The sequence below is a fragment of the Pipistrellus hanaki genome, assembly GCF_964339955.1.
Source record: "Pipistrellus hanaki genome assembly, chromosome: 10".
NCBI lineage: Eukaryota > Metazoa > Chordata > Mammalia > Chiroptera > Vespertilionidae > Pipistrellus > Pipistrellus hanaki.
This window is the reverse complement of record NC_140512.1, coordinates 17,526,369-17,540,308: the sequence shown is the minus strand read 5'-3', so window position 1 is coordinate 17,540,308 and position 13,940 is coordinate 17,526,369. Positions and strand designations below refer to the sequence as shown.

At 33.8% G+C, this 13,940-nt stretch overlaps 1 protein-coding gene across 2 annotated transcripts in view; it reads right to left on the bottom strand.

Moving 5' to 3' along the window:
- The window catches only part of ORC5 (origin recognition complex subunit 5), a 63,901-nt gene that overhangs the window by 26,375 nt on the left and 23,586 nt on the right, over positions 1 to 13,940 (bottom strand). For both annotated transcript variants that reach the window (XM_084897836.1, XM_084897837.1), the window contains exons 11-12: positions 13,114 to 13,161; positions 11,769 to 11,879 (exon numbers count right to left, since the gene is read on the bottom strand). In XM_084897836.1, coding sequence (XP_084753962.1) covers positions 11,769 to 11,879; positions 13,114 to 13,161 — 159 coding nt within the window. The remainder of the gene's footprint in view (positions 1 to 11,768; positions 11,880 to 13,113; positions 13,162 to 13,940) is intronic.

Below are 13,940 nucleotides of genomic sequence, written 5' to 3'. Positions count from 1 at the left end.
AAAAACTATTAATCGGTTGCCTCCTATTGGGGGTCGAGCCCACAATCCAGGCATGTGCCCTTGACCGAATTGAACGTGGGACTTTTCAGTCCACAGGCCAACACTCTACCCACTGAGCCAAACCAGGCAGGGCTCCCTTTATTATTAATGGCAGGTTTCTTTACATATAAAAGAAACCACTGATTATCTTTTACTTTGCCAGTGGCATTTCTTTATAATAGAATTATAACTTATAATTTCCTGTGCTTCAAATATCCTCATATATTTGATCAATTCTTTAACTTGAATAATATACTAAATTACTCTTCTTCCATATTTTTCATAAACACAAAATCTGCCCTTAACTGAGTTAAAATTTCATGAATATTTTCAGATACTTTACAGTATTATATTACTTTTACCACATTAATTACAACAAATTTCCAAAGGCAGTAAGTTGAACCAGAGAGTCCCTTAAAGTCACTCAGTTCTACCAGGATTTCATGGATATATTAATCATGTAAATTGTGCAAAAAATACAGTATTATTTTAAGATGTAGCAGTCAAAAGGCATTTCCAAGTATTAAGGTAAATGCTCAATTTGTGGGGAAGGGATCTGATCTAGGAAAAGCTAATACAAAAAAATTTAAGCCAATAATTAAATAATTAAATAAGGATGTGATTTTTCACATTAAAAAATAACAATTTCAGATATTTGTTTTGTTATTCCTTAACTTTACCATATCAACACAAAAACAACATACAAAGTTTAGAAGAATATTCCATAATGCATTGTATAAATGTACCAACAATTTAAAAGTATTTTGCCAGTTTATTAAAATATTGCTATAGCAAAACTGAATAAGAAGTTCTTGAAAAATATATACAACTTTGGGAAAATTATTTCTATGCATGCAGAATGAATTTTCACAGTAGCTTTATTTGTAATAGCCAAAAAACTGGGAAGAACCCAGATGTCCTTCAATGGTGAATGGTTAAACAAACTATGCTACGTTCATATTATGAGTACTTACTCAGCAATAAAAAACAATAAACTATTATTAGCCTACACAATAATTTGGATGAATCTCAAGAACTTAATTACAATGAGAAAACGTCAATCTCAAATTTTACTTACTATATAATTCTAATTTATATAAATTCTTGAAATGACAAAACTTTAAAGATAGGATTAATGGCTGTCAGGGATTGAGGGAAGGGGAAGGAGGAAAGTGGGTATGGTTATCAAAGAAGGGGTCCTTGAGATGATGGCACTGGTCTGTATCATGACCAGTGGAAAATATACAAACTTACACATGGACTAAAATTTCACATACCAAATACGCACAAAGATACATACAAATGAATACAAGTAAAAGTGGGAAATTTGAATAAGATCTATGGGTTGTATAAACTCCGATTTCCCGGTTGTGATATTGTACTACAGTTTTGCAAGATGTTACTATTGGGGAAAACTGAGTAAAGGTACTATAAATAAACCTCCACCTCTAAAGTTTAATAATGCTTCCACTGGCGTTTTCCCTCAAAAAAAAAGAAATTCTAGTTCTTGGTTTGAAAATAAACTCCACAAAATCTGAAGCATCTTGTTATCAAGACAATGGTATTTCCCTAGCTTTCAACATTAGCAGCATATTGACACTAACTAAAAGATTTCATTTTACTTAACTTAAAATAATCACTCTAATTCAAAGCCAAAGTATTTTCTCCTGACTAGCTCCTAAGGCATGACTGATGCATTCACAAAGGAAAAATGAAAACTTCCTTATACATAGAATATTTTTAATTTACCTCTTAAATGGGGTTGGGCAATATTTGCTTAATCTTTGTTCTGTGTACTATTATGTTCTTTGTTCTCATCCACGTGGGGGATGAGCTGATTATTTATGTCCTAACAATAGGAGTTCATGTACCATGGTGAGGATTTTTTCTCCTTAATCTGAGAGGCAGTCTCTAACAAGCTTCAGCTGGAAGTGCTGAATGTTAAAACAGTGTGAACCTGTTCCAGGCTAATACACTACGTTCTTTCTGCCAACAAAAGAAAATCAATTTACAACTGTAATTAATTTTTAACATGCTCATTATTTTTATACTTTCATAGGCTGGTTCATGAAACAGCCTATCCTAACTGATTCATGAAACAGCCTATCCTGCTTGCCTTGGAGGAGCTTTACAATCTGAAACATAAAAATTATTTAAATAAAAAAGCTTAACATGTGATATGTCAGGATATGAGGTTCACACCCAAAAAGCACTACATTTGATCTGATTTCAGGCGATGTATTAGTTCATGAGCATGTGGCATATAACAAGCAAGTTTAACGGACATTTTTACACACACACAAGGAGCTCATGGGTGCAGCAATGGAGAGACAGGCAAATACCATCAAAGCTATTCAACTTAAAATCATCACCTCTAGAAATTTCTATTTCCAAAAAAAAGGCAGGAAGTGGATTGATCAGTCTTTAAATATGCTCAGGTGGACAAAAAGTGAAATGTATATTTATATACAGAGGACCTAAAATAGCTCCTCTCCTCTCTGGAACCTTTTGTACACAAAGGACTTCAAACCTCTATCTATCAATAGTATCCAGAAAGGCCATGACTGCATAGGTAGGGAAATAGAAATTCATTGAGTGAGTGAATCCCATGTTCAAGGAACTGTGCCTGAGTTACAAAAATGAATGGACAAGGTTTTTGCCCTCAAAGAGTTCATGGTATTAGGGAGACAAACACACAATAAAATGGTAACGACACAATATGAGAGCTATGCTGGTGAAAAGTATAAATGCAATTACCTGATTATAGAGAAGCGAATAACCAAGAGGAAGGGAAGCAAATGTGAATTAATTGAAAAATGACATTTGCAGGATAAACCATGAAGCATAAAAGAGACCACAAGAGTGACTGAGAAACAACACATGTTAACGATACAAAAGAATTGGTGTACTTTTAGGGAACAGCTTGCTGTGAATGGTGCACAGGGTGAACGAAGGAAGTGGTAGAAAATGGGGCCAGTTTGTAAAGAACCTCACAAGAAATGTTATGGAATGAAGACTTGCTTTTATAGTTAATGTAATTCACTTAAAAAGTGTAAGCAAAAAATGAGACCAACTTTTTAAAAATAATTTATACTGATAACTGTGTGGAAGATGAATTCGGAAAGTGTCTGTTGACAGAAAAACCAGTTAACGATGCAACAATTATGTTAAACTCAAGGCCGATAGGCCACATGCCTCGTTTAATAAACGAGGCAGTCCTGACTGGTTTGGCTCAGTGGATAGAATATCAGCCTGCGGACTGAAGGGTCCTGGGTTCGATTCCAGACAACGGTGCATGCCTGGGCTGCAGGCTCGACCTCCGGGGTGTGTGTGTGTGTGTGTGTGTGTGTGTGTGTGCAAGAGGTAGCCAATCAATGATTCTCCCTCATCATTGATGTTTCTCTCTCTCTTTTCCCCCTCTCTCCCTTCGTCTCTGGAATCAACAAAAATATATTAAAATAAATGAATCATGCGGCCCACCGGCTGTGAGTTTGACATACTTGGCCTAAGAAATAATGAAGCTATGAATATAAGGCAGTGGCAATCGGGGTGGAAAGAAATAAGTTCGAGAGACATTTGTACTTAGGAGGAAAAAAAGTTTGGATTTGTTGACCAACTAAATAAAGTAAAAGCAAAAAAGAAGGTTCTGAGATAATTTCTCCACTTAACTAAAAAATTAGAAACCAGATATTAACTTTAATTTTTATTATTTAAAGTACTAGAGTCCCGGTGCATGAATTTATGCATGGGTGAGGTTCGGCCATCGGGGAAGTGGGTGTGGGGGAGGAGGGGTGGGAGGTTGGCTGGCCAGCCCCATCCCCTGTTCGAACTCAGGCAAACTCCCAGTCAAGGAGACAATTTACTTATTAGCCTTAAATTATATAGGATTACAGAAGTCTCCTTTTTTCTGGTGTCTACCACTCTACATGCCACAAAGTATGTGCTTATTAACGAATAAGTAATAAATGAATTAGTTTTGAAATCTGAAAAAAAAAAAAAAAAGAAAAGAAAAAAAAAGAGAGAGAAAAGGTTTAGGGAATAATTTTGTTTGGGATATATTTTAGTAGGTGATGGATATGACATATTCAAGTATTACTGTTAAGTTGGCAAGTTGGGTCCAGAGCTAGATACAGGCTAGAATGAAGAATTCAAAAGATATCAGCATACATAGAGTATTTGAAGCAAGGGAAGTAGATAAGGCAGTTCCAGATAAGCCAAGTTCGCTTTCTTATTCCTAACTATATGGACATGATTACTTCCTATACTAAGAATTCAGCTATCATAGGAGTACCCAAGGTGAGAGAGCAATCCGGTTCCATTGCGACACTGGGACTGAGGACCCTAATTTCTCACCTAGGGGAAATGACAGAGCTTTTCTGCAATACCAGCTTCTGAAATGTCTATGAATAAGCAGGTGAGGCCAATCGCCTCCAAAGGACTCCAATTAGGTGTGAGCTGACAAGGAATCAAGACCATTTTTCATTGGAAACCATTCCTGTAAGCATCAACATTTGTTTTAATAATCACACCTCCATAACGCAGGTTTTCCCAAATCATTTATCATCCTAACTCGTTTTACTAAAACTCCTTTTCTAGTCATAATGCTATATCTAAGGTGTGCATTTGCCTCTCTATTTGCCATATATTGACAGTATATATTTTCCTAAATAGGCAGAGGCAAGCACATTCACACAAACTTTTTCTGTGTTTTCAGCAAAACATCTGCCAAATCAAATAAAATGTACTGGTGTCAAATACATTTCCTCAAAAATGTTAATAAGAGGTATACATTTGGTATATTTATTAGAAGCAATAGTTACTTTAAGAAAGTTATAAAGTATTGCCTACAAAAATAAGATATCAACCCTATTCGGTTTGGCTCAGTGGATAGAGCATCGGCCTGTGGACTGAAGGGTCCCAGGTTTGATTGTGATTAAGGGCATTTACCTCAGTTGCAGGCACATCCCCAGTAGGGTGTGTGCAGGAGGCAACTGATTGATGTTTCTTTCTCATCGATGTTTCTAGCTCTCTGTCCCTTTCCCTTCCTCTCTGTAAAAAATCAATAAGATATATTTTTAAAAAAAATAAGATATCAGAGTACTATTTATTCAAAAGTCGAAAGCCTAATTTATGCATTTTTTTAGAGTTCCATAAAAAATATTGCTAAGCTGATAAGACTCATAAAAACAAAGTGGTAAAACTGAAGAAACTAACACCACCGGAATTAGGGAAGGTAAAAGAAGAGTAAGGGTAAACACTATTCTTTTAAAAATGAAAACAAGAAAGACAACTTTTTATCCTTACTAAATCTATAGGCCACTATAGCCTCCTTTTTATTATCTTTGGTAATGATTAATATTAATATCAATATCCTTCACAACAAAAGTGCAATTAGGGAAAAATTATAGATCAACTTTACTCTTTTGAAATATGAAGCATCCCAAAACATTGTTTAAAAATCTCCTGAAACAGGCACCTGCTGCATAGTGATATGATAGCAAAATAGTAATGCATCCATACCAGGGACAGTAGGGGTTTGAGAATCTAATTTACTGCCCCAGAGGAGATTGAGCATCATGGCTCTTTGCTGCTAGAAAAGGGCTGCCTCAGTTAAAAAGCACCCTTGCTGACCTAATTGTCAGCGAAGTAAGTATTAAGTAAAGCTTCCTTATCATCTGTGGAATGGAATGTCTCACAGTCTCAGTTGTGGTTAGGAAAAAACATAGTAAGATTATTAGAAAATGTTAGCATTCAAGATATTTTCTGTGATTTACATAATTTACTTTAATAGCATTAAGCATTAAAGTTGGATATTATAGACCCACTGGAATGCTGGCACAAGCCTAATAAAGCATAAAGAAATTGAAAAAGAAGAAATAGCTTGTCACATTTCCTAATATTCTAGTATCCAAGAAATTTATTTTTAGGAAAACTGTCCCATTTGTTCACCAATTTTAATATCTATAAATATAATCCTCATATTCAAATCACTGTATATGAATATATTATAGCTAGATTTTTAGGATGTTATACACTTTGTGTTTATTACATTGAAATTCATATGCATTGGGTAGTATTTCATCATCAACTATGATTTCTGATGCTATATAACTAGCATTTGATAAATATTATTACTTTATTATAAAAATAGAGGCCTGGTGCATGAATTTGGGGTCCCTCACCCTGGCCATCAATTGAGGCCAATGGGAGGATGAAGGGAGGCAGCCAGCCAGGGGGACAGACCGCGAGAGGTTGGCTGGCTGCAGGAGGTTGGCTGTGGAAGCACACTGACCACCAGGGTGCAGCTTCTGTGTTGAGCATCTGCCCTCTGGTGGTCAGTGCGCATCATCATCATCATAGCAACAGGTCGACCAGTCATTCGGTCGCTAAGGCTTTTATACATATAGATATAAATCAATTATAATATTATGCATTGTAATAATTTTTAAGGCAAAGAGGTTTTATAATTATAAATGAAATCTATAAAATCAGTTATTTGGTTAAAGTGCTTTTGGTTAAAATCAAAAGTAGTTTGAAATATTGTGTGTGAAAGAGTGCTATAATGAATATAACATTTAATCATAAGGTATTTGAAATATAGTAAAACCTCAATATAATGGACTAATTCAGGCAAGGGGGTGGGTATCTGTTAAAGCCAAGTTATATAATAAAGTAGATATTCCTAATGTGTACAGTAAAATATTGACCAATCAGTTGGTTTATTGTTTTTACTTAGATACATTTGTATAATTAAAATTATCTATGGATGAAAAGTTTCGTTTTAGAGAAAACATTTTCTATATGTATTACTGTTATTTTTAATTTATACTGAATAGATCTAGTAAATGCATGCATTCCCAGCCTCCTTGAGTAAACAAATGCACACAGCTGGGGTGTGGCTTAGCATACCTGGGTACATCGACAGCACACATTAAAACTGATGTAGAAAGTCACACCACTTGACAACAGAACCAATTACCTCAGGTGATATGGCATGAACATTTGCTAATCATTTGCTGAACATTGTTCATGAGTGGTGACTCTTGGATTTAAATATGTAGACTAGAGTTGTAGATATGTAATATTTATATTGGTGAAATTACTACAGTGTTTTTCCAACTTATGGCCTATTCACTGAAATTTGTTAAAGATAAAAAATAACCTGTTAATTTAATTATAAGCAAATCTTAGTTAAAACCATTTTAAAATTAATAGGGTATCAATTTTCACATATGACATACAGACTGGAAATTTTATTCATTAAATCTGAAGTCCATTAAACCAAGGTCTGCAAAATCTAGGGCTTACTGTACAGTCATGTAACTATGTAAAAGTCAGTTTATAACAGGCCACACACAATATACTACTTATTTGTCCATAACTTAGTTCTTAATAAAGATACCAATAAATACAGCTAACTAGCTATAATTAAATATAATGGATAATTAGCATAATTTAGCTCCATCCACAACACTAAATTCAAGACATGTCAGAAGGAAACATTCAACAAAAAGGTTATTTTACTCAGAAGAAGACATTTAACTACCTATATTATCAAATCACAGAACTACCAATGAGAAAAATCCTTTTATTTATTCACTTCAAAACAGTTCCTTCAGCATATATGTCCTCCCAGTAAATATGCACATGCACTACTAACAAGTCTAGTACAAGCTAGAACCTGGCAACCACCCCACTACAAATGAAGGGCAGCGGAAGCCACAAACTATAAGGTCCTCGAGGAAGGAACTGCATTCTCCTCACTTTTGTACAGATAGTCCTCAGGTTACATCGGACTTGACAATATGTCGTTTTGCGGTTACGTGGCCATCTCCCATAGTCATGACTGCAAAACTGTAGTAAATTGCGTAAGGCTAAATTTTCTTACAAGTCTAAGAAAATTTAAAAACCGAATTTCAATTTAATAAATATGACCATTATTCTAATGTAAAATGTTAAAGGTACTAATATTCTTTTACTCATTGAGACTAAAGTTAATGAGTAGAATCTGATTCAAAATGTAATAAAGAACACTGAAATTAAGAATACCAACCTCATACTATTACTAATACTGTTGTTAATTTATTATTCTCAATTCCAATCTTAATAACTTTAAAGATTCCTTAAACTACTATTTTTATAACTTTATTACAGAATAGATTTAAGTGAAATGCAATGAAAATAAACTTTTGCTTCAAGAGAATTTGCTTCAATGAACATATATAAAACATCTGATAAAACTGTTATGTGAAAAATCCTATATAATAAAAAGGTAATATGCAAATTGACCCTAACGGTGGAATGACCAGTTACTATGATGCGCATTGACCAGCAAGGGGCAGACACTCAATGCAGGAGCTGCCCCCTGGTGGTCAGTGCACTCCCACAGGGAGAACTCCACTCAGCCATGAGCCAGGCTGATGTCTGCAAGTGCAGCAGTGGAGATGGTGGGAGCCTCTCCCACCTCCTCGGCAGCACTAAGGATATCCAACTGACAGCATTCACACATCCCCCGAGGGGTCCCAGGCTGCCAGAGGGATGTCTCACTGCCAACTTAGGCCGGATTCCCTGGGGAGTGGGTCTAAGCTGGCAGGTGGGCATTCCCCAAGGGGTCTGGGACTGTGAGAGAGCTGAAGGACCCTCCGACCCCCAAGTGCATAAATTTTCATACACTAAGTTTCTAGTTATAAATAATTATGTAACTGGTAAACCAAGCTATATAATAGCATATCACTAAAAAAATAAAGCCTTAAAACAGGTGATATAAAGTAAATAAATAGAAAAAATAATCATTGCATATAAACATATTACAGCCATTAAGAAAAAATTTATGTCCACATGGAAAACACTCATGTAACATAATACCTTAACAATTTATTTATTCTAGAAAGCATGTATAGCACATACATGTATACCATTAAATATCTCCAGATAATTTTTATTATATTCAAATAAACTATTGTGTTAAATTAACAAACAGCTTTCTCTAAATATCAAAAACAGTATTAACAGGTTCTTAGTTTATCTTAAAGCTGTAATGTAACAATATTGCCATCTAGTGTTCATATCAAGTAAGTACTTCACACTTTTGTTTTTCACTTAAAAAAATTATATGTGCAATAGGTTAAATACAAATTGTCATTCCTATCGACAAGAGTGGTTTTCATGGATGCATAAAAGAAGAGAAAAACAGAAAAGGTCATTGGGAGTCAATGGAAATAAAAAGAAAAGGCATATGAGAGCATTACCCATCCATATCTGTCACATTTTGTTCTTCCATACAGTACATATGTAACCTGATTATCTCAGATACTTTAGGGTCAGATGCATCATCCATTTGTAGTTTCCCACCCTTTGTATCACAAATGGAAATAAAGCAAGATCAAGTCCTAAGTGATATGACATCAAATGAACACAAATTCATTTAAGCCATGTTTTAAATATACAAAATTTATCATTTTGATTACTGCTAATGAGAAGATGAATAAAAATTGTTTTAAGTTTATGGTTGTAAAGAATTTCATAGTTGTTAAGGTAGAAACAATTTAAGTTGGTTAAAAAATAAAGATGTATTTGGGTACACTGTTTCTTAATTATATTATAAGCGGTATTGAAAACAAAGACAGGTGACACTGTTCATCTCTAATCAAAGCCTGTTGCTCGAAAAATCTTCAAGTCTGGATGCTACCAGTGATTTGCTATCTGGCCTTGGGCAGATCTCTTAGGCATTCTGAGCTTCAGTTCCTTTTTGTTAAAGATTAATTTAGTATGTCACAAGACTATAAAATGTAAAATGCCCACCAATATAAAGTACCAGAAAGCAAGGTAAAATGGATGATGGTGGCAGCAGTACTACTTATTAGATTGTAACAATGACTGCTACCACTACCACAACATAATCCACTTTCAACTAAACTAGTGTGTAGGTCACAAAGATGTCGTGGGTTTTCCTAGTCCTCTTCCTGCCCATCAAAAATTTCTAGTCTACTAAACTCTATCCACTGGAAATAAGGTGTCAGCTAATTTTATCCTTTTCTCATTTCTGTACAATAAAAATGGAAAAACCCTACTCATTCTCTATAACCCAGCTCCATTTTCCACCTTTTCTATGAAGTCATCTTCCTATATTCATGCCCAATCCAGAAGTATCTTTCTCTGCTGTAAATTTCTTAGCAGCACTAACTAGCATTCATTTACATTATTTTTATGTACATCTGTAACACCTTCCCTCCAATAAATTATAAGCTCTTTAAAAAGGACAAACATTGACCATCCTTCTTTGTATCCTCCCCAAAGATAATTGTGGGTACCTGAGAGGTACAATCACATGTGATACAAATGCCTTCCTGCTCTTTTTAGCAGTACCTTACTTCCCCAGGCTTTAGTTCTCAAAGAATTACATGTGTCACATTGATTGACAACATTTAAACTCTCCAAGCCTCAATTCCTTAAGATAAAGATCATAATACCTATTTCATAGTTATTGCAGCAGCAAAAATAAACATTAAAAACTATGTATTGTATAAAGAAAGCTATTAATAAAATGTAAAGTTTGGTTAAAAATTACTTTATTTTCAGACAAAGCATTTTAAAAACATGTATTGAAAAAGAATTCTCTGCAACACAGATTAAAAATGAATTGGGTTTTTTAAACTATTGGCATTAGGGCTGCCAATCTACTTACCTATTTAGCTAGTTATATGCATAGCCTAATAACTGACTACATTACCTTTCTTCAAGAACACAGTAAAGGTATATAAAATTTTCTATAAATGCTGACATAAAAATTATCTAACTTAAATGTTGAGTTAAATGAGAACATATATATTTGGTTCTCAAAGGCTCCTTTGAGTGAAGAATTAAAAGTTTCCACCAGATATTTAGATTACAAAGTCTAACATCCATTCAGGAACCAAATTTATTTACAGTGAATAAGAATGTAAATGCTATTATTTACATATTTCTCAACCTAAAAACTTATACATAAACAACACTGCAATATCTCAGGTGACTTTGTTTTTCAATAAATACTAGTCTCATCATTTTTTTTTTCTCCTCTAGTCATTCATATCCGTGAGATCAGTATTGTTTTTCTGGACCATATAAGAAATGTACTTTGAGGACAAATATTGATACCTTAATCAATAAAGAAATTTTAAAAAAAGAAAAAAGAAATGTGTACTATGACTATATTTTTAATAACTTTTTTAAACTGCAATTAAAAAAAATCTTAACTTTATTAAATATGTCATGGTTCCTATTTTTATGCTACTGCTGCCATCTAGTGAAAAATTTGAGAACTTAATAATTCTGAAGATGAGAGCATTTTTGTAAAAAATGCATGTCAACCTAAAAGGGCATATTTGAGGAACAGGAATATTACTTACTTGCAAATAAAATTTTTCAATTTGTTTTCATTAAATTACATTTTTATATTATACTTCATCAATAATCATGAAGCCTTTTGTTTAATCAAGATCATTATAAGCGTTTAACTTAAAAATTCCTTAATTAAAAAAAGAAAAGAAAATTAAACTGTTTTATCATGTGGTTATACCTATATGCAAATTCAGTGATATCATTAAAGATCTGGAATTTTCAAATACTTACCTAGACCATATTACTTACTCATGCTGATCAAATCTCTAAATGCTTGGAATTCTACCAACTATTCTACCTGAAAAATTCCATGATGATAAAGATAGATAACAGCCTATCACAAAGCTTACCTGGGAAAATATATTTGCTGTTGGAGCAACTCTGCTGTCCACAATACTATATAATATTGCTAATAATCTATCTAGTGGAAACGGTTTTGGTCCGAGGAGATGATTGCTTGTCTATAAGAAAAAAGAAAGTATATTTTCTTCTTAAAGCTGAGGACTCACTCTTTGTACTACAAATTCCCAGTATCACAATATTTATATCCTATAGTTCCCCAAAGATGCTAACAAATCCAGCTTGCAGACTCTATGCAAAAACTTTATCTAATATGATCATGATTTATCCTTACATTTTCTTCAAGATTTTCTGTCTTAGCATCAACAAATATTAAAGGATTCACGAGTCATCCAGCCTCATCCTAAATATCACCCCTATTTTGCTGTTGTAACCAGATGATAAGTGACAACCAAGTCATTTGTCAAGATAGTATATAACCAAACAACATGAATGAAAGACAAAAGAGGCTATTACTATAAAAGTCAAATCTCTAAGAATAACATCGGAAGAACTAGAGTTCATCTAGAACTAGAGACATCTTCATGATGGCAGATGCCCTCTCAACACCATCCTTTTCCTAGATTTGCACAAACCCACTCATTCCACAAAGATGGTCTAAAGTGCCAGCTCTTTCACAGTCCTCTCATCAGCAGGACTCATATATACCTCTCCTCATATTTCTTGGGTGATTTAGTCTAACAGGGGTCTTCAAACTACGGCCCGCGGGCCACATGCAGCCCGCAGAGGAGTCTGATCCTGCCCGCCAGGTTTTTTGGGCAGTGAGCGCAGCCAAGGTGTTACAGTAGGAATTAGTAGTTCATATAGTCCGGCCTTCCAGCTCTCTGAGGGACTGTGATCTGGCCCCCACTTTAAAAAGTTTGAGGACCCCTGATTCTTAGCTTTTTGTTCATTCTTTAATTTTCTTCATTCATTAAATTTATTCATTTTTTAAATAAGCATCTATCAAATATCACCAAGTGCTGATACAGAGGAAAATGGGTGGGCTCCCTTCCCTTAGGGAACTGGTGAGTGAGGATATTCCTCCAGAATCCCAGACAAACCACAGTGAAACTTTAAAAACACAAAAGGAAAAGGAGATAATAATTTAAAGCAGCTAGAGAAAATATAAATTTAGAACAAAGACATTTTTATCTCCAGTACTAGCTCCCTTGAATGTGTCCTTCAATCACTGTATTCAGCATAACAGAATATTAGTACAATATTAAAATGGTACCATAGCAATACAAGTAACTTCTTATATCCACATGACTAATAAAGGCATGAATTTATCCACTGCCCATAGTGTCCTAAATTTATGAGTTTTTCCCATTAGAGAAATTAAAATGAAAATACCTTTTCATGTTTCTTTAGAAAATTGGTTTTCTTGATTTTCCCATGATGCTACAATTAAAGAAAATAATTTTTAAGATTAAAATAAAGATAGTATTCCATAAAAACAGAAAACATAATTTGTTTAAAACATGGCACAGATAACAATAATTTATGTATCTTAGGCTTTTGTTTTTTATTCTACTTGCCCACCTAATTATTCTACTAGCCTTGATTTGACTTAGATTTCACAGATATAGGTTACTTTGGTATGTAAAAAAAAAAAAAGGTTTTAAAATAAAATAGCGATACTTCCTAAAAGAACTTAATGAGGTCTTTGTCCTCATGAAACAAAAGCCTGGTGGGAGAGGTAGTAAAAAATAAATAAATAAAACTCTATTACAAGTATTTTTAATAATAAATAAAATTGCATATATTTTTTTCAAAAAGAAAATAATTCTAAACTCAGATTTATTCAGATAATGTATATGCAGAAGTTGTTCCTGACTATTCTAGATAATGATATATGAGTGCATGGCACTACAGCAGGAGCTTCAGAACAACAAAGAAGTTAGTAGTATCCTTAAAATTATTCCCATCTCTCATACTTTAAACAAAACCTTATGCACTTTTAAAGTCTAGCATTATCACCTAAGATATACCTGAGCTCTTCCTTGAAACTATTCTTCCCATTCAGGTTTTGATCTTAATTTAAAGCCTTAGAGGATGAATCCTAAATACTTATTTAGCAATCTCTTATTCTAATCTCTCATCCTTAGAAATTTAATGATTGAGAAATTTCAAACTATTCATGGGATCTTCAAAAATAAAGTAAAAAGAAGTAATTGTTA